Consider the following 25,923-nt stretch of genomic DNA (forward strand, 5'->3'; position numbering starts at 1 on the left):
CGTGTCTGTAAGTAAGCAAACGCCACGGCTGTACTCATCCCACGAGGTTTACATCATTTGAAGGTCCAGTCCTGCTACTACGTAAAACACCCAATAAAACACCCAGTAAAACACGTCCCTGACTGGAGGACGTCTCGATGAAGGCCAAAGTTCGGTCATTTTTAGATTATGTGAATCCACAAGCAGATAAGAACAGCCTTTATGATGCGACGCTACCCTATAGATTCTTGTATAGTTGTCAAACACATACCTGTATCAATGTAAGAATGTCGGAACGTTGCATCATTTGAATAAACAAGCTGTTCGTCCTCAAGGTTTGTACCATAGAACTGGAGAAAGACATAGCCTGACTCTCCAATTTCTAAAACGTGCCACTCAAAGAAAAGTTATTCTACAGTGTTTGATATAGCAGGAATTGCACACTCATATGCATAACACATACTCATTCACTATCAGCTTATTATTACCCACGTGGTACTTCGTAAAGGTGTTTCATAAGAAAGTGTTATGACACATACGTGTCATAACACCTTCGAGTAATTTGATTGGCTAATGACTGGTACTACTTTCATCACTCATTCCATTCATGATTTTCATTCAAGTTTTCACACTTGAGAGCATGTAAAACGAAAACACTTCTATGGAATTAGATAAAAATATTTCATTTAGTGTGGTTACTAGCATTATTTTCAATTCTATGATACTGATTCTATGAAGTTTCTGTAATAAAAACGAAAATAAAACAATCTATAAAAATACGTAAACAAATACGTCGAGTAGGTCTCTCGTGAGAGTAAACAAATATGGCGTCGCCCGTAAAAGTTATTGATTTCGTCAAAATATTGACGGACAATTGGTTGGAAGAGTTGTGAATGTTATCAGGGATTGAATACCTTCTGCGTGTATGTTGTCAGGACTGCACTGTAACACACAACATCAAAAGACGAGCGGCGCTCTTGTATCTCTACCTCTGCCACTGTCAGCCGCATCCATCCGCGTCCTCCCGCACAAACATATTGTCACTGCTATACCTCCCGTGGTTTCTTATGTAGGGGTCAAAAGCACTTCCCAGAATCTGCACACAATAGCTTGAAATCGTCTTCGTTCGAGGTTGTAGGCTGTGTTTTCAGACCCAATTTTCGGTGAAGTCTTCAACATAAACATCGAGTCTCGACAAGTGGGAATTCCAAGCCGAGATGAGAAGGCGTCACTGGCATCCAGTGCAAAGCGTCGCCGAATTATTTACAGTAATTCGTCCTCCGATGAAGAACATTAAGCTCAACTATATGGGACATACAGTTCCCTGTTATTCACATTCATCTCTGCTGTTGAGTTTGCCGCGACTAATTAAATGCTCCCTAGAATCTTCTTCTTTGTGAACACTTTTCAACATGACGACTAACCCGACAGTGATGGCTGACTGACGTTCAAGCAAGATTTAGGTCACGTAGTCAAGTTCAAAATATTTACACTTCGCAAGTGTTTTGATGAATTATATCATTGCTTTTGAAAACAAATCCTCAACTGAAAAGAATTAAATTTTGATTACGACTTGATTTTGTCTTAATTTGTTTATTTTCTTGTGATTAGGCGGCGCATAGGAAATACATTGCCTCTACGCAGCGTACGTTTTCCCGGAGTGAAGCGGTTGACATTCCAATCACCAATATGATGTATTAATCCGCGTTACATGGTTAGAACTATGTAGGAAAGCAAAATATTGCTTTATTTTAACGATATTTTCACTTTTTACGACGTGGGTAATAAATAGGATACAAAACTCGTTCCCCTTTCATATCTAAAGGTCGTGACAGACCAAAATTATTTCACTCGGGACATGAACTTGATATGAAAGGGGAAGCTCGTTTAATATCCTATAAATATTCCATTACATATATTACATACTTCCTTAACATTTTCAAAGAATTCTATTATAGCTGCAACTACAACCACAACCTATTTTACTTGGTAAGTGCAGTTTCCTTCCTCGAAAACACTGGTTGGTTTGGTCGATATGTGTGTTGTTTAACGCCACACTCAGCAATATTCCAGTTATTTGGTGTTGGTCTGTAAATAATCGAGTCTGGGCCAGACAATCCAGCGATCAACATCATAAGCATCGACCTACGAAGTTGCGATACAACGACATGACACTAAGTCTAACCACCCGATGCCCTTAGTCGCCTCTTACGACAAGCATAGGTTAGTGAAGACCAGTTCTAACCCGGTTCTCCACGGGTCTGGGAACAAATCCCTACGAAACACAGCGTTAATGGTGGTTATATGATTTTTGTGTACACTCCAAAATATGAGAAGCGATCACTGATAATATAGGCACACACACACACAGAGAGAGAGAGAGAGAGAGAGAGAGAGTGTGTGTGTGTGTGTGTGTGTGGTGAGAGAGAGAGAGTGCAATGATTCGAAACAGCTTCTTGTAACGCTCTCTGTGTGTCTGTGTGTGTGTGTGTAATTCCCCATCTTTTAAAACGTCATTCAAAGAGCTAATTGAAGTAAAATATAACTACATTTGTGTGTATGGTTTAGTCTAAGCTTTGAAAATCCCAAATAAGAAGCAATACGTATGTTGTCATAATAGCAGCGATCAGTTACTCGAACCCATATCTGTCGACTCTGATCTCAAGGAGGTATGGACCTAACTGAGAGTTGTTTCCCCTTGTGAACTCTCTTAACAATTAAGTTGTGATGTCCATACTTCCGATTTGATTATTACGATGAGGGAAAACAAATTATAATTGGAAATATTTACCGTAGTAGAACAGAACAGCGGGAATGGCGACCTTTCCAACAGTTTCAGGGTTTCTTCAAATTACTGTTGCCATCATCATCGTCCTTCAATGTGTTTCACAAACAAACGTATGTAGCTCAATTGCGTACACCCGGAAAGTGCCCCGTACTATCATGTGATCGTAAAGTGGATCACAATCTTATACAGATACAAATTATTTATGTCTGATTTATTATTAGCCGAAATACATGCGTATTTACTATCAAGGTGTCCTTTACTTTGCTATCTACTCTGACAAACGAAATATTCAGAAAATCACACAACCTTCTAAGACGTTTGGTGGGTGGGGGGTCTACTTTACCAGAGCCAATTTTTAAGAAAGCGGTCCATAACCCCAATTCATAGAGAACTGACCTGATGAAGCCCTTAAGTGGAAGGGTGGAAGGGTGCTCCAAGGGCCAAGGGTACTACCCTATCCCTTGCACAGCCAACCTAAGGATTGTGAGATCAGTGAAGTGAGAGCCACAGCATGCAGTTGCAGCAATTAGTGTTATGCATACCGATATTTAGAAATCAAACCTCATTTGTCTGGTGGTTGTAGTTTTTTTAAATTGCTCAGAAGATTTTACTTTTGTACCACATGATCTACAATATCTTCTGAAAAAGCTGGACATCATTTTAGTAGATGAAAATGTCCATTAATTTGTTTCCAAGCAAATCATGTATGTATAACATGATAATAAAGCAAGCTGTAAATAGCTGCTTGACTGCATTTATAAGGCATTCATAAAACCCTTTGACTTTTGAAAATATTCCAATTGGTTTAACAAGTATTTCTGTCTAACAATGATATTGTTATGTTGCAGGCTAGTTATGAAGATGCACGATGCAAATGTGTTTGTGATTTAGAAAGAAATGGAACAAAACCAGAACGGACAGTCTATGTACAAACAGTAGGAAATCAGGAATGGTAAGTTTACCTTTGAGAAGTTTTTATTTGTTGAATAGGTATAAGCCATGTACACAGCAAGGGAATTACCTCATGCAAATTACTTTTCAAGACCTTTATATTGAGCATGTGGAGATGGGTGATTTAAGCATTTTAGTATGTCAGTCCTGTTTTGACCAAAACTGAATGGGCAATGACAAGGGAAGAAGTGTTGAAATTGGTCACAGAGGCACAAATGAGCTAAAGTGACAAATCATGGGCCATAGTTCAGCTTACAGAAGTACAGAGTTTATAACTAACGAGACTGCCCACAAAAGGGTTTATAAAACCAGATTACCCATGAACGGGCTTGTCAGTGATCATTAACATGTTTTGTGTGTGAATAACAGTTCATATATGACATGTGTCATTGTATAGTACTGTTAGTAGACCTGTTTGTTTTTTCAGTAAATTTTGGGTAGAGATTATATTCTGTGATTGCCAACATTGCCTTTTTGACAACATTTGCTATATCAGCAGGATATCATTTTGACTTAATTTTGAGTTTCCAGATCTACCATTGTACCACTTATTTGATCTACAGTCAACTCTCATTAATCTGACTTTAGTGGTTGTAGAGAAATATGCTGGATTAATGAGAATGGCGGATTAATGTATTTGTGTGAAAATATCCCAGTTCATTAAATGTTGTGATCTTCAGACTGTTGATGCATATCAGAAAGGGTAGATCAAGTTATCTTCATCATATGTAACAATATTCACATTAAGAAAAAATAAGAAGAATATATCCATGTTAGCATTTATAATAATCACATGATCAATCAGTTTCATATATTTAATACCACATCTTCACAAAACTCATGTTTGTTTTTAATGCATTTTGGCAGCCATTATGACCTGGAAGTTGAATATCTTAAAGTTTCCGTACAACTAATTCCATACTAATATGTAGACATCTAGTGCACAATCAGGCAGTTATTATAACATTTAATTCTTGATTAAATTGTCTCAACTAATTATCTTATCTTTCCAATTGACAAGTGACATGTTCACCGACGTTGGCAACAAGCAGCCAGTAAGGCACACGCTAAATATGTTATTGTTTGTTTACGGTCTGATTTATCTGACTGGCTTGTGGATTGTCAGATTAACGAATGTTTTACAATGTATACACATAAGCATTAATTAAACACCACCCATTTTCATGCTATGAGATTTTGTTTAACACAACACACTGGTCATTCATGATATGGAAACCAAACACATGGTTATAATGTTGTTAACTGAACCATCGAAAGTGTCAATCCGTCAACTACCAACATTGCTGCTACTTTCGACTGTATTTTATTGACAGTCATATGAGGGCACTAAAAACGTCATCAATAATCATGTCCAAAACTATGGTCACACAGACAATGTCTGTGGTCCAACGTACACAAAGTTCTCAAAAAACGTTCACTGTTCAATCCTAAGCCAACAGTAATGGTGACATGAGTATTTGGTGTATCCTCCCCGCACACGGATAACTGCTGACACCCTCCTCCTCATGCTGGAAATCAAATGAGAGTACTTCATTTCACCTTTCAATACCCATCAGCCACTTGTACCATGACAGAACTTTAACATGAAAAGCATGCACATGAATTTCATGCTAACTGCATGTTTATGTAGATATAACTGGTTGACCTCTCTGTTTTGATCCCTTTTTGTGACAATCGACAATTATTTATGGTGGTGCTTAAATAATGCTCATGTGTATATTTACAATAATCAGTTGCTAGATTGTATGTCAGAGTTGGAATGCAAGAATGCTAGATTAGTGAGAGTAATTATCACTGTTTTAAATGGTTCCCAAATTTTTTGCCAGATCAGTGAGTATTAGATTATCGAGAGCTAACTATATCATGTCACAGCTAGTGACAAGGCAATGCTTATGTTTGCAGCAAGTGTGACACTGTGGCACTCCCAAAGAATCCTGAAATATTTTGTCCACGATGTGAATGTTCCAAGGAGAGTAGAAACACCACCACTATCAAGGTAGGTTCATCATGTAATTGACTATACACTGATATAGCTTCAAGGGCTTGCTATTCGAACAAATTTCATTCCTAAACATGTGGGCACAGGGGTAGCCTAGTGGTTAAATCGGTTGCTCGTCACGCTCAAGACCAGGTTCGATTCCCCACATGGGTACAGTGAGTGAAACCCATTTATGGTGTAACCTGCCATGATGTTGTTGGAATATTGCCCATGTCTCATAAAACTAAACTCACTCACTCCTAAACATATATATGATAAAGAAAGAAAACAGAAACATCTGTTGATCATAGGCACAATCAATTTTGTTGACATTGAGCATGAAATGTTTTTTAGAAATGCATGTTTTGACTAAATAACTATATTTTTGACAACAAAATGCATGTTACCATTTACTGAGAAATTGTGTCATGACAATAAGATGTGATGAGCAAAGTGATATGACTTTGAAGTATCCTAAATAAGACTTTTTACATACTTATAGATTAATAAATAGAAGATTGACCTGTATGAATTGTCACTGTACAGTGAATGGAATCTAGTCTTGTTGCCTTGCCAAACTGCATAACATAGAAGTAGAAAAGAATAGAAATTTGCAACTTTCAAGGCTTCTGATGAACAATCAGTGAACGAACACCAGTTCCTGCAGATCATCATCACCCTGTCATCACTGTGTTGCAGGTAGTGGTCATCTTCATCATCTGCGTGGTGTCGCTGCTGATGGTGTACATGCTGTTCCTGATGTGCCTGGACCCCCTGATTGCACGTCGACCCGCACATTATCAGGAACATGCAGACGAGGAGGTGAATTTGGTAACAAGTTTTGGCTGCGGCTCTGTTCCTTGCTTCTTTAACACACTAACATTCAGCCTCAAGCATCAAACAGCATCTCACCTGTTATTGTTGCAACAATGGCAACAATGCCTTATGTTCTTTTAAGCATATTCTCCTATTGGTTAGGGGCGGTGGGATTGTCTAGTGGGTAAAGCATTTGTTCGTCATGCCGAAGACCCGAGTTTGATTCCCATCACTGGCACAATGTGTGAAGTACATTTCTGTTGTCTCTCACCATGGTGCTGAAATTTGAGGAACGTGCTTAATATTCATTCAAAATCATCATGGAAAAGATTTGTGTGATGAATTACAGCTTATGCACTTACAGATGAAGGGAATATTTGAAAAATGAAGTCAATCAAATGCGGACAAGTCTATTAAGAGTAACCTCCCTTACCTCCATTAGCTGCATCATCATTAATTTGTTTGATGGGAATTATGATACGGGTTATGATGGTTTAGGTGTTAGGGTTGCTGTTTGATGCTTAGGTTGAACAGAACATGTGTTCAGAATGAAATTGTTTTGGGTTGTATCATAAGAGTGTTTATCCAGTGCTCATTGCACCTGTTTGAGATGTGTTGAACTTCAATAACCTTCCTAATCCAGCATAATTAATTTCAGTTAATATCAAGGATATTTATTTCATAATTTATGAAGGGTACACATACTGGTCAAAAATGAAATCTCGATTCTGACTTGTTATGCTTAAGGATAATTACAAGATGACATTCCTCATTTACTGATATCTTCTGTTTGTCTTGATCAGTCCCATGGCCCCATTTGCAATTTAGGAAGTGACATCATCGCCTCCATGTTAAACAGTTTTTCTTCCTTATGAGAGGATATCATTGGTTAAATTTGCAGGATATGTGTTGGATAGATTTGAAAACAAAGCGTCTTTGGGAATTGGTCACAGGTATTCATCATAAAAGTGTTGAAGTTACTGTGATACAGTATTTCAGATTTATGGAGTTTTTAATTATTATATAGATCAGGGTTCGAAATTCAAATTTTGAGGTCACAAATTTGCTGTTCAAATTTGTAATTTGCTACATGAAAAAAAACACACAGTAGCAACAACGTGCTACTTGGTATTATTTAGTGAAACTGTATGTTCATCAGTTGGTCAACATTTTCAAGGGATAGATCCCCACTGTACTTTCACTCTTACACTTACCCATACTGGTATTTTGCTTTCCCCCTAAATGCCCATCAGACTTTTTGTTAGTCAGTAATAATCGTGACAGAGAACCAGTTAACTCAGTGTACATACACATAAGTATAACAGTACTGCTTCCAACGTTTGATAATGGGCGTTCGGCATTTCCTGCGTAAGGACGATAAAACATTGTCTGTTTGTACAAGGAGACATGATACAGTCATATGGCCAATGACAGTAATGGGTCTGGGAGGGAGGAATTAACAACAGAACGAAAGAATGCTGCTAGCTGCTAAGGTATTTTGCTACCTATTTTTAAGGCAGGTAGCAAATACTTGCTACTTGCTAAATAAGTTAATTTCGACCTCTGTAGACTTGGAGACCATCAGGATATATTGTAATCCTTCCAGATTCATATATCTTAGATAAGTTTGAAGAGCTAATAAAAGGCTTTGAATATATAGTATTTACCAGACTGATTTTGTTATCGGTATATGAAGTTCAACGTGTCTAAGACAGGCTGTCACTTTCAGACATAAAGTACAACATTTCCTTTAGCAAGTCAAGGTGTTTAATGAAGATGTCTTAAAGATATCAATTTATTAAAAACAGCTGATCACATGTTCTAATGCATTCTCAGTGCATGATGTTTATCATTGTATTTCTAGTGTAGTGAGTCACTATGTCCTCATCTCACACCAGTCCGCATATATCACTCTAATGAAGCTAACGGTTAGATGTGTAGCTCTCCCTTTAGCTGCACTGTTGACAGATCAGGAATAGTCTGTATTTGTGTTTCGTGTTGGTCATGGTCAAAGTTTGAAGTTAAGGTCATTACACTGCACGTTTTGCTAGAGGAATACTTATGGTGTGTCTGTGCTCGGTGTTGTCATGTATTGAGGTCAAGGGTCGAGGTCAAGGTCATCACACTGCATGTTGTGCAAGATGGAAAAGTATCTGACTTGTTTTACATGCTTCATTAGAATAACGCTTTAGCCAAGAATCTATTCTATGACATTTTGCCTTCTATTTAGTAGATAAACATTGTCTCTAGTGTCAACTATTTCTTGATACTACTTTTCAGTGCAAATGTATACTTTTATACAGGGAGAGGTGTGTGTGTATGTGTGCATGTAGGTGTCAGTGCGATCTTTCACAATAAAACATGTATTGCAGAATATATTCTGAGTTGTTTTTACATGAATTTTGTTCCATGTGGCTAAATGGGGATGGCTGCTATGAACATGATGAACTGGTCTGTGTTAAACTGTTAAACAACAGACAATATAGTGAATATAATTATCAGGTGGGGTTTATTTAGGACCTTAGTAAGTATTGCTATTTGAAAATCAACTACACATGAATTAAAAAATGGGTAGCGGTTTGTCTGTCTCCCAGATACTGTAGAATTAATCAGTTAGACTCAAATTTACAGATACATGTGTGTATATTTACAATTGGATATTCTTGTAGAAATGTATTTTTACATAAGATGACTTATTTCTGTGACTAAATGTTAGTCTTGGGCATAATGTAATCAAGGATAGATTTTGAGGCATCGATTGATCAGTGAACCAGTGTTCCCCGAAAGCTGCTACTGGTGAAGCTGAACACCTGGACCTTCATAGCTGTTTCATTTCTGCAGAACATACAGAGTTGACCTGAGTCACAGACTTGTCCAATACATGTTGAGAGAGGCTCCTGCACTGAATGGTGTTGTCAGTTATAGACCAGTTCAAAAAGGGTTCTTATCTCCCATGAAAATTACCTTCCCTTTGTAGCTCTTTTGCTCGCTGAAACAATAAAAAGGTAGGCCGCCCTACTGCTGGAGAGCGAAAATGGAGGACAGACATCCCATTACCAAAGACAAAGATGGAGTGAAAGAAAAGACTTCTAAGTCAGCGTATCAACACCGTTATTGAGTTTGGCGTAATTATTGTGTGAAGGTGGATGGATTCTGCTATATATGTGGGAATTGGGGATATATCCCATGAGTTAGCAATGCCCTGTCAGATGAAGGCATATAGTCTGGTTATTATCAGTATTTCACTGTTGCATGGTTTGTGTGATGGCTAGTCCTGTCAGTGCTTGTTGAAAGACTTAATAGGTCACTGGTAGATAGGAAAATCGTTCAAATTTGTGGGTTTCTGGTTTAATGGCTACAGGGATTGTTCAGTGTAGATTCTTACACTGTTATGAAGTGAACCAGTCTGCTCAGTGCTAACTGATTGAGTTAAATTCATAGCAATGAAAGTATCTTGATTGAAATGTCTGAACACAATAAACCAGAAGTATTGTCTGTAAAATTGAATTTTATTTTCTTGTAGAATTGTAGAATACCTGTCAAATAGTTAGTATTTTGGTAATCTAAGGTGCCAGCTCTGCTTCTCTCTTTACTTTATGATTGTTGACTTACTGGGAAATCTCTTAATACTGTTGAAATAGGTCGTAGCAAGAAAAAAGGTTTATTAATATTTGTTCTTCCTGATATCGTTTTCTGTTGAACATGTCCATGACCATATATAGTTTCAGTTTTATCATTTAAAAAGGCTCAGAGAACACATGAAATGATTTGTGTGACATTTTCATTAGACGTCTGCCATTCAGATCAATGAAGAAAATGAAAATCAGAGCAGCCATGAGAGAGGTTTAAAGATGGCAGTGTCCCCATGGTCCAATCTCATTGTGTTCCACAGCAGAACTTTAGTTTTAATGTGGGTGTTGACATTGTTGGTGTTGGTCTGTCTGTTGTATCACTGCCTGTGTTGTGGATCATAACAAGGAGTACCAGAGTTAGGCAACAGCCACATGTTTAGACCAGATGATCATACTTGTTACCTCATAGCCTGGTTTGGCAATTATAGATTATGAATGTTACAGTTGGATGTTACTGAAACTTGATCACGTTGAAAAATCTGAAAAAGAACATAAACAAGGTAGAAATGTCAGGATGAGATAACTCAGATGTACACTACTTTGGATAGTTTTAAATTATCTGTCAGGAGAACACGATAGTGTTACCTCCAAAGGGACACAATCAGAATTTTAATCATTTTGAAGAAGCACGACTTGCCATATTTTCTTGTGTATTTAATTTTCAAAGTGAAGTTGTATCTTAGCTGCTAGGATTGCTGATAAACAAGGTTAAGAAACATCAGAATACAAACCACATCTTTGGACATTTTGTTTGCTACATGAAACGGACGAATCCATCTTCATTGGAGGGAAAACTGGTTGAGTGTGGAAATGTGGTTTTTTTTACCAATGCACCATTTTATTTGACTTACACATGTACTGTACCCTACAAGCAGACCTTCCACCCCTGTTGCTGTTATCAAGTGCACAAATTACATACATCTTTAGTTTCAGAAGTCAAATATTCTTTTATCCATAAATAAAAGAATTCAGATTAGAATTGAACTTCAGTCATCCATGGTTGTCATAAAAATCTATTAACAGGATTGGTCAGGCTCTCTGACTCTTGTTCACACATGTAATGGTATATCAATTGCATAGATAGATGTTCATGATGTTGATCACTGGTTTGTTGTGTCCAGACTTGATTATTCACAGACTACAGCCATATAGCTGGAATATTGCTACGTGTGTCATCAGATTAAACTTATATTATTGAGTAGGCCTTTTGGGTTCATGGAATTCACTATTTCCAAGCATAATACAGGGTACAACAGCCCATATGTTTTGCATACATGGCACAGCAGGCTGACCCTTGTACATGCTACATCTGATTTTTGTTACAGCTTTATTTATGTTCCAAGCTGCCTACCTATTTCTTTCAACCACTTATGAGTTGTAGTCCATTATGTTCACTGGAACAATCATTCTCCTATTTCCCTGCATGTGTCGTAGGCGATGTTGCAGTGTGCCCTATTTCTGATGGAAGGCTGTATATTTCCAGGATGACCTGAGCATGCCCAGGATGTCGCCGCTTGACACGGCAGCAGCAGCGTCAGCATCAGCACGACAGAGGTCGATCCTCAACCGCGTGTCAGATGAACAGAAGAAGTGGAAGGGGACTGTGAAAGAACAAAGGAAACACATTTACGACCGCCATTCCATGCTGAACTGAAGCATGCAAGGAGATGAATCCTGATTAGCTGAATCTCAACAAGCACCACATCATTTACCATCAAGCTAGGTGTAGTTAAGGTAACTTCAGTATTTCTGAAAGTTGAATAAACTGTTACTGTTAGTTATCATTGAGGAAAGCGTAATAACAAGTCCAAGATCCTTCACAGTTGGAGATGTTTGAGGATTAAAATTCCTGGGTTATGTCAGGAAGTTGAATATGTTTTTACTGCTGAGGATAATATGAAGGGGAACCAGGACTTTTCAATGTTATTGGCAAGACTGAATGAGTCACGATATAGTGCTGTTATCCAGTTACCTCCCTTCACTTGTCTGTATGTAAGCATAAAGATATTAGCTCTGAGGGATAGATATTCACTCGAGCCCACTGTACGAAGCTCGTCTCAGTAATATTAAAGGTATCTTAAAGACTTGTAGAATTTCTGACCCTTTGGGAAGTGTTCGTTCATGTTATGGTACCTTTGTTCTTGAGAGTTTCTTGTCAGGTCTATGTTCTATCTCTGACCGAAGGTTCATAACTGATAAAACCATTAAAACATTTACTCTGAAACACAATCCCCAGTAGATGTGTAGAGATTGGGGTCACCGGCGGGTCTGTGATATTGTCTGTAGCTAGCTGATCTTGTTGTACTTCAGATGTGATGCCAAGAAATGTTTGTTGAGACCAAAGAGTCAAAAGACTTTAGAATATAAATAAAAATGCTAAGCAGTCTGTTTATAATCTGAATTAAAATATGTGTATAAAACAAGCACACTTACTGTTGCTTTTAACTTTCAACTACCATAAATCATCTACTACGCTATTATTGTAAAACATTTTTTAATCTTAAAACTTCAAGATACCACTGTGATGAAATCCATTTCCTCAAACCCTCAAATTGAATATTAGTATATGATTTTGGTTTATTTAACCTACTGACAGAATGTTTGGACAAAAATTTGTGCCACTTGTGGCTGGTGTAAATCAGATAAATAAGTTGTCTTGGACTGAACTTGCCGAATTCTTTGACAAGGGAGAAAAATACTACTTATTCTGCATATTGTCTTGTTAAATCAGAAACTTTCATAAAACCAAGGTTTACCTGTCACATACCGACAAACATACTTTACCCTTGATCCACTGTGATGTTACATAAAATTACAACTGTTGCTATGGATACTTGGCTCTGTTATGATGTCACAGTGGTCACGACCACTTACAACAAATCCAAACAGTTGAACATATGTATTTATGTTTTCAGTATCTGCCTGGTCATAAATGGTAGTTATACCCATCGTATCGTGTTGTGCAACTAATACAAATGATGTCAAAAGCAAGATAACACACAGCTTACAATATGCTACATGGACTGTGCATTGTAGATCTGTTTGTTTATATGTACACCTAAGCTTAAGTATCCCACTTTCTACTGTGCACTGTGAATCTGCATTCTCTTTATATTGTTTAATTAATAATGTACTGCTCTCCGAACAACACCAGGGTATGAAACTCCCAACAATTTCAGCCAGACCATTTGGTTGGTTAGATGTTAAACTTGCCAGCCCTGACCAAGACTCACCTGCCCACAAAATATCTTCATGAACATGTATAAGTTTTAACCCACTCGTTCGGCAGGTGAATTTGAGAATCTTGCAGTCCATGCTGGCAATAACCTGTCCGCAGTCGGCAGGCAGGTATTTCAAATGCTGGCAGTAGAGCTGCAGCAGTTGAGCCAATTGTGACACTTATCATTAAGATTGAGTAACATTGGGATATTTGCTAATGGATACCATAGAAAGTCAGCAGATGATCTCTTATTCCTCATATTAAGAGAAACAACATATTGATTTATTATTTGTTAAGTTACATGAAACAATAAAAGTGTAATTTTTGGCCAGGTGTACAGCGTTAATTCATCACAACATTGTCTGCTGACCACAATACTGTCATATACATGTATATGAGAGTGTTGACTAGTCCTGTCTGGCTTGGATATATAGTCCATTTTGCATCTCTCTTTTCATAAATAACTCCCAAATTCAAATCAAGCGACACAAGTTTAAACACTGGTTTAATGTTTGATTATAGCGATCACAGAAAAACGGCTTCAATTCACAGGTTCCTAGAATTTAAATGACTCATAACAGCCCTACTACACAGTTTGACAGCATTAGACATGATCCCAAGTCCACTTGTCTGTGATTAGCAACAGTTAGACAAACTCCATTAAAATCAAATGTGCAGCATGTAACCATCTTCACTAGGTGACTTGTGTTTGTATTACCCCAGCCAAGATCTGAGTTGATTTTCTGACTAGACTAGAATCATATCTTTATGATATTAACCATAGGTTCTTTTGATGTGATTGATGTGCCTATTCTTGGACATGCAACCAGATCATGTTGTAGATACGCAGGTGGAAATATGTGGAGAGCTACTAAACACATTGTTTTTCCCGATTTGTACTTTGATCATGCTGGTTGTGACATTCCAAAGGAGAAACATCAAATCTTTTTCCACTTCCATTCTATGTGAAATTCCTACTTTTGCAGATGGTTTGTAACTGTTATGAAATAGTAAGAACAAGTAAACAAATTGACATAAGTGTGCAAGTGCTGTTTATGGTGCCAAAACAGAATTGTAAATAATTGATTCAGTTAACTTATTTTATTGTTGTTAAGGTTTTTCTTAACATTTAACATCCAAGAATTGATATCCACTTAAAGAACTGAGATTTAAATATTTGAGTACTACATACTCCCTACCATTCTCCTAACAGAGCAAACATCGCTCCGAAATGTCGTGTTATTCACAATGATGATGTTGACATCCATTGATCTTGCTTTTCATATTTTAGTCTTCTTAAAACTAGATTTGATATTTGGTATCAGGCAATAGTTCATGTTTTATTGAAAATTTAAGAAGTCCTTACTAATGATGTGGAATATTTTTCTCGCACCTTTAAAGGCATCATATTTATCTGTCGTGAGTGTATACATCAGAGATTCGTGAGTAACGTGGGTCATGATTTGAATCAGAATTCTTGTACAGCATGTGTTAAATGTGTATTAGTGGTGGTGACAGAGGACCATTATAGAAGCGTAACCCCCAGCTGTGGTTAAGTTTGAAAACAGAACTCTTCTATAGTGGTTTGTGTACATACAATGTATCTTATGTCATCTGAATGTCAGACGTTTTGTAATAATGCGAACATTCATTGTATAATAAATGTCAGTATTAAGATAATTGGTTTGTCAGGACTGTTTTCTTTATGAGTAGAGGGTGCTCTCTGGGCTCTCTTACACAAAGTGTTTTTAGTGATTGTAACTCAAATTTTCCAATGTAGGCTTAAGATAGTCATATCACTAAGGTTGCTTTGTGCAAGTGGGCCCAGGATTGGAGTCCAGTCATGATGCAAGAGTGGATTGGAGATTGTGTGGCCACAATGGATGAAGGCTGTGGACTGCCATCTGTGACTGACTGATGGCACACCTATACACCCAGGTGGTGGTGAATCATCTGTCATCCATAATCCATCATACAGTTTTTAAACCATATAATTACTTTCCAGTGTGGCAGAAATTTGGTCATTTGAGTGTGTTTCATTTTACTCCACACTCAACGATATTCCAGCTGTAAATAATCGAGTCTGGACCAGACCATCCAGTGATCAACAGCTTGAGCATTGATCTACGCAAATAAGATACGATGACATGTGTCAACAAAGGTTTGTGAGACTGACTACCCAATCCCATTACTTGCCTCTTGCGACAACCATGGGTTACTGGAGGTCAATACTAAACAGGATCTTCATGGGCAACAACAACTAAGACCAGATTAAGTTTGGATGCTTTATTCAACATGATGCTTACCATTATGTACATGACTTGATGGCCACAAACAGGTCAGCTTGCTACAACCTCATCCTGCTGGAAATACTGATTTCTTACGACATATTCTAACATCTGAAACACCTTCTCAGTAATTGTATCTTCACAGGCCATTACACACCTGCTACTTTTCTATATGTTGCAAAAAGTGATTAAATGACTCAAATTAGTTCTAAAAAGTTCTCAACAATATTTTCCAGAATGATAGTATTCCATGAACATGACTGCAAGGGTGTATTGGTGAGATTGTTTCTCCCAAATCCTAAACAGTTAACCATTCACATTCTTTTGCTTCCAATATTGAATGAGGACACATACAGCAAGTGTGTCAGCAAGTAGCATTAGATGGACTAACAAAAGTCAACATTTCCAAGGGATGTAATTAATTGTGACTACACTGATGTCAATGGTTGAATAAATTGAACAGTGTGATACACAATGTACAATAAAAGAGTTCCAAATAAATAACCCTTAGCAAAGATTTCAAATCTGGGTGCATTTAATACTACAAACATGTTTAACACAGAACAAACACTGACAAACAAAAGTTTAAATATGTACCATATTAGACCTAGTCAAAGGGTTTAATCATTTTCTCATAGATATCTCTCCGTAAATCTAAAATCAGTGCATAACATGACTGTATCAGGAAGATATTTTCAGCAGAATGGTGTACAAATACTGCATACAAAAATACATGAGTAATATGAAATATAGTTAGTAAATACTAAATGGCAACCTACAAATTTTACGGTATGATTACTATCATCATGGCACCAAAAGGTCATGTCCACAAGCTCAAGGCCATGACACCTGTATGAAAGTTAAGGCCATGGCACAATATGTATGAAGGTCAAGGTCATGACAAACCGGTAATATGAGAATCCAGTGATCCACAGGTTAAGGTTGTAACAATCTGTATTACTGGTAGTGATGCTTGATGGTAGGCTTATGGTTAGGAATGATAACGACACAGGGACGTGAGGCGTGGAGATTAAGCTGATATAACATGGAGCACTAACAAATAACCAACTGTGCTTTAACACATACATCATCAACAAACAGTAAGCAGTAGCCAATGAAAACAAAGAACTATATACAGTAAGGTCATGTGACACCTCGTGCATATGCATTAGGTAGGGCATGCACTGTCCTGTGAACTAACATTAGTCCGGAATGAAAATGTTTAAATGGTGAATTTTCAGCTTTGAGTTTCATAAAATATCATTTGTTTTTTAAACTGTCATCAATTTACCAATATGAGAACAACATTTGAATTTTGGCAAGAAATTTGTAACATCTGAATATTTTTAATCATAAGTGTTACTAAAGACAATCAGTACTGCATGCCCCACCATAACAGTGTTGTCAGAAGATGATGTTACATAATCACAGTTGGGGCCTTACAGTATTACTCCTCACCCCTGATCAAGCATACTGTATCATCAACTTCTGATACCACTGAATCTGCATACAGTGAATTACAGCCTTGTGTATTCTGGCTGTAGACAATAGCCCTCATCTTTGACACTGAGAGCCAGGAAGATCACAGATGCAACATTGCCGATATTTATATACATAATACAACCAAACCAGTCTTATCACAATTTATCCTCTCTCTACAACACCTAACATGAAGCTGTCTTGTTGGGAGAGTGACTAGCAAGACTGATTGTACGAGAGTTTTCCCTCAGTGCAAATGTGAAAGTTTAGATATCTGACTCTAATTGTGCTCTCACACAAACTCTATTTTTATTTCATTTTCTTCATTAAAATATCATCAATAGTATGTGTGGCAAAATCTTAATATTTTTTTCTTTCATAATATTCACTTAACTTACATACAGTGAAGTTTCTTTCAGGAAAAAGGTTCAGTGCTGAACAAGGATTTTTTCAGCAAATTGTGACAAAGAATAGTAGAAATATTTATATGATATATTATAATAGACATGTTAAGCTCTAAGCAAGATACAACAGGCAGTGTACTTTTCACTTTGAAAACTCAAAATTGTAAATATCTTACCACCATTAAAATAAATTTTAACATTGTATGCAAATTAGAAGAAATTCCATACATTTCACATTTAAAGTAAGCTTAATATATAGTTGTAGATATTTTCCAGTATAGGATTTACAGAGGTAATCGTATCTCGCCTTACAAGAATCATTCTGTTACGCCTTTGTTAAACTTAGTTATCTCCCTTTCTACAAACTTACAGTTATCTCTCTTTGTATACAATTACAGTCAACATCACACATTATGTGGAATAGATATGTTATAAGGAGTCAATTTTAGACATACGTGTACATGTTTCTTATCAAATTTGTTTGGAAATATTACCAAAATATGATACATTTTAAGTAACCCATAATCTCTGTATATATGTGAGAACTCTTCCTGTTTGTACAGCGAATATGATGACCGAGAGTATGTTTGTAACAATAGCATGGCATGGGACACACGATGCATGACAACATGACAACATACATCTGATGGAACGTAAAATAGTATGAGTATCATATGACCCAATGTGATGATGATGTTTAAGCCAGATCCCAGAAGAGTAAGCCATAGCTGAATATGATACACCTCTAAACACAAGTGATCCAAACTGAGTTAAAAACAGACTTACATGTCTCATTCATGTCTTCATGAGGCCAGACTAATTAAATAGTTCTTCCTAAACCACATACACAAGCATCATTACTTTATTGAATGTACTGTTAGTCTGTGTGCAAATGTGTGCCTTTTAGTGTATGCAAGAGAGCTATGAACATTTTAAGTTTCCATGATAAGACTTTTGGTTTGTTCATACCAACTAAAAATAAGTTGAGTGAGTTTACGTTTCACATAGATTTCAAGAATATTTCACTTATCTCACATTAACATTAGGATTGTATTTTTTAAGCGGGGAAATTTTTGTTGTTGTCATTCTTGAAAAATATGACTGGTGGATCCTTAAAAAAATAAATAAATTTGGTCTGTGCTAATTCTGTATTTATGAGCCACATTTTTATACTGGCAAAATAGGCAAAGGTTAGAGCTCCTGTTACACATAGAACCAACTGGTCTGGCCTGAGTCTCTCACTGATAACCAAATCCATGAAGAACCTGCAAAGTTCAATAACTTCAAACACATTCCAACAAACAGGTGATGATTAGTTAACCAATGCAACCTAAATAGATTATACACTGGGTAACATTAAGTCAATAAATTAGATCAGTAGATCAACTGAGTTTGTTCTGTTCCAGCATCCAACATCACGCTGAATGCATAATCTAACATCTGTAACCATCCATCATGACTATTCAAGTGCAAAAATCAGGACGCGGCCTCGTACCAACATCTTGTCTTAACTCAACATCGAATGATTTCACATCTCACTGTCTGAACATCAGGACTGCATCCATCTCAACATCTACACAATGAAACGTCTCTCTTTCATCATCATCATCATCATCATCATCATCATCATCATCATCATCATCATCATCACACAAGAAGCCAACATCTCAGTCTTCAACCATTTATCATAGTCACCTGAATACTACCTTGACAGTTCAGTTTCCAACTAAATTGTGCAAACATTTCTATAAACTTTATATCCATGTTGGACTCAAAGCAGAAACCTCCATAAAACTTTTACAATATAGGCCTTTCACCCCACCATTCCATCCTGTAACCATGGTAACTGGTAAGGTGGCCAAATTTATCCTGGAAAGACACTTTCAGTTAGGCAAGGTAACAAAGGGTAAAAGAAACTTAACATTCTGAATTTTGAACCAAACATTTATGAAACTCTAGATGAGAACACACTGTAGCCTAAAATGGTTTCTAGAATAACTAAACACAAATACAGAATGGACTGTTTATACTATACAAGACAGTTAGGTTACCATGGAAATAAGATATGGAATAACAAGGTCCCTTGCAACATGTACTAAACATCACTATTAACCTTTGATGAACACTTTACCAGATCTTAGGAAAAGCACTGGGCTCAATACATGTTTCAAGTGAAAGAAACGTAACAACCAAAGTCAGTAAATAAATACAAAGGACAGGTGAACGAGTTTGTTCACAAAAATGATATGGTATGACACGGTATCTAATGATACTGGGATGAATGCATCAGTAGTAACCTTAACATCATCAAGTGAATCCTTGTTCAGAATAACAGTTCCAATCTTGATTTTGAAAAATGAAATTCCACATTAGACCCTTTCTCATAAACTCCTAATTTGATCAATCCTTATACATGAATTCTTGTTCAGTATAACTGTTCCAATCTCAAGTCTGCAAAATGAAAATTCTACATTAGAACCTTTCTTATCCATACCCACTTTGATTGAACCCTACATGTGAATCCTTGTCCAGAATAACTGTTACAATTGTCAATTTTGAAAAAACAGATTCCATATTAGAACCTTTCTCAAAATACCTACATTGATAGTTGTCCCACAACAACTTCTATCAGCAGGTGCATGTACAATTCATAATAAGAAAGCACCAATATGAAATATGACCCATCTAGAATGAAACTGCACATCTGTGCTACCTTTTACAATAATGCAGCAATGTTACAAAGTAATTCAGAAAACAGACATGTAGGACAAGATAAGACTTAGGATAAGATGAGACTCGGGTAATACAGGACATAAAACTAGAAGTAAATTGTAGCTTCATTCAAATGAGATCACGTACAATGAGTTGATACCTATCCGCCTCAAAATGTTCCAAACTGTTCATTGAAGGGATATTTTTCAGATTTTATTGGTTAACCTCCTTAATTTTTATTTAAATCTCAATAAAATACATCACACATATTCATGAAAAAGTCATTGTTTTTGGGTGCAGAAGTTATAGCAGTCTTAGACACATCAAGATGTATAAAATATACATGCAGCAGAGTTTTTATCAGTTTCCATTCAGTCCATCTTTTAGATAAACACCTGATACATTGGTATGAAAGCTTGTTCAGAAACCTTGATGACTGTTAGTAGATACAACTGACATTACATCCCCAAGGAGCTTGTGTCAGATAGGACACATTGTGAAGAACTTGTAAAGCCTGTACACGGAGAGGTATTGCATCGAAGTAAAAGATGTGAGGTTCTTTCACCTCTGACATATTCAGATATGGTAGGATTTCATGAAACAATGCTGATTTGCTTGACAAATGTTGCAACACAAACATTGCTAGAATTACTGCTGATTCAACAAAAAGTTGAGTATAATTTACCATCATTTGTATCTATGCAGAAAACACTGACAAGAACACAGTGAAAGTGAGAGGATCATGGAACATAAGGACGATTGTAAGAAACAGGAAACCAATATATCTCAAATATTTAAAACCTTTTTCCTGATAAGTATGATATATTCCTCAGAAATCATGATGAAGCAAATTTGATCTGCCTCATGGTGTTAATTGTTATCCCTTACAGCTTTAACTAATATTCTTAACTGTAAATTGTATCCCTACAGGTTTAACTACTATCCCACACAGCTTTAACTGTTATCCCTTCCAGCTTTAACTAATATTTTTAACTATTACTTGTACCCCTACAACTTTAACTACTATCCCACACAGCTTTAACTGTTATTCCTTACAGCTTTAACTGGTATTCTCTTCAGCTAAGCATCTTTGTGATAAACATTTACAAAGGAATGGAATAAATTGTCATATTTTCCCTTAATTTCTCTTCATCAGCTGTTTCCTCCTTGCTTCATCATTTGCATTTTATCAATCTTGCAAATCCAGTATCCCCTACTATTTTGTAATGGTACATGTGTTCTATAAATAATTCACACATTCTTCAAGTTTCACACTCTCATAACATTTAACACGGACTGTACAACTGTAAACACTGACAGAGTTGACTATGGCCACACACAGTGTCTCAACACTGATGTAACACACTAGTGTCATGACACAGTGGCAAGGATACGATACACAGTGCCCAATAGCAAAAGGTTATCTGAAACCCGCCATTACAAACAGTTTGGTGTTGTATTTTCAGGCATAATTCAACATATACAGGACAAAATTAGTTAGGGATATATGCAAATTTTGAAATAAATTTTAAATAATGATTTATTTATTCATTGACACACTGATAAAATATCAGTCATTAAAATACCAATATCCCTAACTTATTTTGTCCAGTATACATTGCACCACATCCTGTACCGTATCACATCACACTGCCAGTGTGTCATGCCATGCTATGTTTGCAAGGCTGATGTAAATTAATCAGTTTTGAAATGAAGAGGGACATATTTAAAACATTTTTATAAAAGGAATATATGTCCATATTTGCCATTTTGGCATACTGACTTGAAACAGAATATTTCCCAAATTAATAACAAATAAGGTGAGTATTGTTTAATGCAATAAAGAATACGGTAGGGAAGAAGACACATGGTCTTAACCAATCACACCAGAACCCAGATCGGTTGACGTTAAAGTGAGCACTTTAACCACACAGCTACCCAACACACTGAGGTGAGCGAGCTTTGGTAGCAAGGGAATGGTACTATAATCACTGATTCAAGCTGGCCCAAGTAATATTTGCCACATCACCCAAGTCAATCAATATGCAAAAAAGAGGTACATATCTTGCCATTGATTGTATGATGAAATAAATACTATGAGAAATTCAGACATTATCAATTCTTTGCAAAATATTAGTGTTTGAAAAATTAAAATCACACCATATAATGGGATATGCGAATGTCAGTGACAGTGTCGACAGGGTGATTAGCAAAATCATCACAGAAGAAAATCAACACATTGTGAGTTACAAAGAACATTGAGCTGATATAGACAGCAATTGCAGCTCAGCAATTCCAAAGGAATTTTGAGGAAAACACCAAATAGGTCATACATGTCATTAGATAATATATTACTTGAAGATAAAATTTGTATATTTGATGACACTGTTCGGGCTGATGATGCTGTTTCAGAATTCAACTGTTGGGGTCAAGGCCAGTTGGTACCAGCGATATTACAATGCTGAGGTTGAGATGATTCCATTTTCACAACACCTTATTTACTTGCAGATTTGCATTGTTGTCAACAGGTAGCAGAAAGTTGGAATTTACATACCAGTGAACCGAATTTATGGTCAATGTCCCATCATCACACTCTCAATCAGATAAACAGTGGATTCAAGGCATATTGCTCAGACTGTACAGACATGACAGGGAAACGCAGCCAAGGTTTACAAATCTCTGTAGTAACTACTGTTGACAATTACAATCAAATATTCCTTCCTCGGTTTTCCCTCGAAAAAACTGAAACCATTTTGCTTGATGTCTTGTAAACAGTGCACCGATGAAATGAGAGACAAAACATTAGTTATAACATGCTGTACATAATTAAGATCAAATTGCTAAACACTTAACATGAGGAAGCCTGTTTGCCAAGGATCGTTCAAATGAATGACTACTTTTGCAACGTATGATACAAATGTACAACATACATTTCTCAAATTACTTCTACATCAGGAGAAATGGCCAGAGTGTATACACAGTCAGAATCTATAATCTACCAATGAAACTGAGATTCTCAATAATTCAGCTAAACACCCTTTGAGCAGCTTAGTGATGTATTCATTGATGGGTATGGTCAATTTTGGCATGACTTACATCTTCAAATTTACGAAATCAGAATCAAGAGATGACTTATCTTCCAAGGTCAGGACTGATTAGGTTTTGATTGAATGCTACATTTACTTGATGAATTAAGACTGTGGTTATATAACCCATACATTCTAAATGGAATCTTCCCGTTTTTGTTGTTGGATCAGTCTACTCAGGCGTAGGATAGTCCCCTTCGTCGGTTAGTCATTCCAAGTAGATGTCCTCTGTGGGGTGGGAGAATGCCATGTACTCCTGGTAGAACCTCTTGAAGGATTTGCTGAGGATGAAAAAAAGTACCGGTGTTGAATATATTCAAACATTCCAAATTTTCACATTTTGGTTTCAAAATTAGTATAAAAACTTATCCTGCACATATTTTCATATGACAGACATTGCACATGTGCTTTAACAATTCTCATACAAAGCATCCATTTCATTTTCAACCTGGACCAGTCACAAATATTTCTTGTATGTAAGTCAAAGCGTTTGATTTTATCATCAAATGAGAAGAAAGTATGACACTCCATAACTGAATATCATAAGGTTGCTTATAACAAGCATGTGGTTAATAAAGAGTGCTTCAATTCCTCACCTTAATGCATCGGTAATAGAGTGGGTTGTCCTCTCTCCCAGAAACACATGGCAAGCATATCGCGAATCTTTGGGATGCTTTGTGATAAATGCAAAATACCTGAAAAACAAATAATTCCACAAAAATGTAAATAAAACTGTTGTCTTTTAGCTTGAAAGGTATGAGTGTAATATGTCAGAAACTAAAAACAAAGATTCTTAGCATTTTGTTTGTTTTTACTGAATGTGAAACAATTTACAAGTACTCACTTGTTATTTCTTGGATGTGTACCACAATAGGAAATATTTTTCAATGCAAAAAAGTGGGAGAATGCATCACTTTCATGCTGAAATAAGAAAAAATAAGAATTGAAATTTACATTTTTTTTTATTTGGTAATTTCGTTTAATACTTAATTCATTATTGAAGATCTATGTGTCTGTCTACTCAGACAGACATTTGTTTTTGAAGCAATACCGCACCATTTAAAGCAATCATATCATTTAAACAATTTATCTAATTCAATATCACCCGGCATGGTGATTTGACAAATCCTCCCCAAGGAAACCTTTAAGGTGAACTTTCTGATCAGCCAATCAGAAAGGAGGATGAACACTTCTGAGTGTGAGTGCCTGAAGTATTTGGATCACCTTGTCTGAGTTCTGTACATTGAAAATGAGTGTTACCAGGCACTTCTGAATGTTTTTTATTTAAAATTTAACAGGTTGTTTTTCTGAGCATGATGATTGTTAAATTCAAAAGGAAGTCCTATCGAGGTATTATATATTTCTTGCAGAAGGCTTTCTTTGCTAAGGATGAAATTTTAAATTGATTGACAAATGAACCATTTGACATTCATTAAGAACATGGTGAAGCAAAATCAATGGCTCAGAAACCCATGCATCCATCAATTTCCCTGGTCAGTTTGCTGTGGGTTCATTACAACCAATCATCAAAAATAATTGGTTGTGCCATTATCCAATTCACCTGGATATGTTGGCTAATGTACAAAGATATAGAAAACACATGCAGTTCTTCCGTGTTTTTTTGCAAATTGCACAAAATACATTTACAAATTTCACATCTTAAAGGATGACTAGAATGACAGCAACATGAATTTCCTGAAGTATTTAAGAAACAGTGCTTATGAAACGTAAGAGACAAATCCAACATTTTGAAAATATTGTTAATGCAAACAAGTGTTCAAACTTGTGTTCGATTATGAGAAAACCTAATTGATTGCTTGGTCATATAGTCAGTGTGATCAATCTGCGATTATTTCAATAAGTCGTCCCATTGCTAGTTATCACACAGAGGGTAACAACTTGAGACAACAGATCTGATGGTGAAAAGGGGTTTTATTGTAATATGACCAATAAGTTAATGCCTGAGACTCACCCCTTCTTTGCTCTTGTCAATCATACGGATACCATACTGGCTGATCTCCATTGTACACATCGGTGGGGGAGATGAACTCATCGTTGTACGGCGTGCTATCGCAACCTGAAAACAATAACAAACATCAGCTTAACAACCTATGAATGACATCTTTCATGAAGATGATCTGTCGACTCCTCTGCATACCCATCATTAAGTGTTTCTCTCTTTTTCATTTATTACTCTTGTATTTCTGCAAAATATATCATTAGCACCTAACTTGACAAACATACACCTGGAACAGTTTGCTTGAAAGACAGTTTTTAAATATAATATTCATCTCATATTACTACTGGCAAACAAGGCTAAGTTGAGTATCAACCTGACAAATATGACCTGTATTAGCATGCATGAGTGACGCATACTGGCAGTTGCCATTGTGTGCGAAGGGGTCTCAGGTTGTACCGACTTGCTACAGAGACCATGTAAGGGTCTTATGAGCAAGGCATGTGCAGTCAACTGCAAAATCAGTTTCATTGTCATGCACTGCACATGCACTAACTTATACCTGCTCTACCTTTCACAAACCAAATGGGTTTGCTTATTGCCATGCACTGC

The 25,923-nt window shown here is 36.5% G+C and overlaps 2 protein-coding genes across 3 annotated transcripts in view; one reads left to right on the forward strand and one right to left on the reverse strand.

Moving 5' to 3' along the window:
- Positions 1–2,694: 2,694 nt before the first annotated feature.
- LOC137287216 (proton-transporting V-type ATPase complex assembly regulator TMEM9-like) lies at positions 2,695–15,065 on the forward strand. Of its 2 annotated transcripts, none has more exons than XM_067819403.1 (5): positions 2,695–2,877; positions 3,616–3,719; positions 5,642–5,735; positions 6,417–6,539; positions 11,649–15,065. In XM_067819403.1, the coding sequence occupies exons 1-5, from the start codon at positions 2,794–2,796 to the stop codon at positions 11,817–11,819; spliced, it is 576 nt and encodes a 191-aa protein (XP_067675504.1). In that variant the 5' UTR covers positions 2,695–2,793; the 3' UTR covers positions 11,820–15,065. The 2 variants fall into 2 exon arrangements, with proteins under 2 accessions (XP_067675504.1, XP_067675503.1); XM_067819402.1 differs by having other exon boundaries at positions 2,699–2,877; positions 6,417–6,548.
- Positions 15,066–15,656: 591 nt separating this feature from the next.
- LOC137287458 (JNK-interacting protein 1-like) overlaps positions 15,657–25,923 on the reverse strand; it is a 40,044-nt gene continuing 29,777 nt past the window's right edge. The window contains exons 8-11 of the mRNA XM_067819767.1: positions 25,327–25,431; positions 24,199–24,275; positions 23,951–24,049; positions 15,657–23,635 (exon numbers count right to left, since the gene is read on the reverse strand). Of these exons, the coding sequence (XP_067675868.1) occupies positions 23,563–23,635; positions 23,951–24,049; positions 24,199–24,275; positions 25,327–25,431 (354 nt within the window). The 3' untranslated portion in view covers positions 15,657–23,562. The remainder of the gene's footprint in view (positions 23,636–23,950; positions 24,050–24,198; positions 24,276–25,326; positions 25,432–25,923) is intronic.

Source organism: Haliotis asinina, chromosome 6, assembly GCF_037392515.1.
Source record: "Haliotis asinina isolate JCU_RB_2024 chromosome 6, JCU_Hal_asi_v2, whole genome shotgun sequence".
Lineage (NCBI taxonomy): Eukaryota > Metazoa > Mollusca > Gastropoda > Lepetellida > Haliotidae > Haliotis > Haliotis asinina.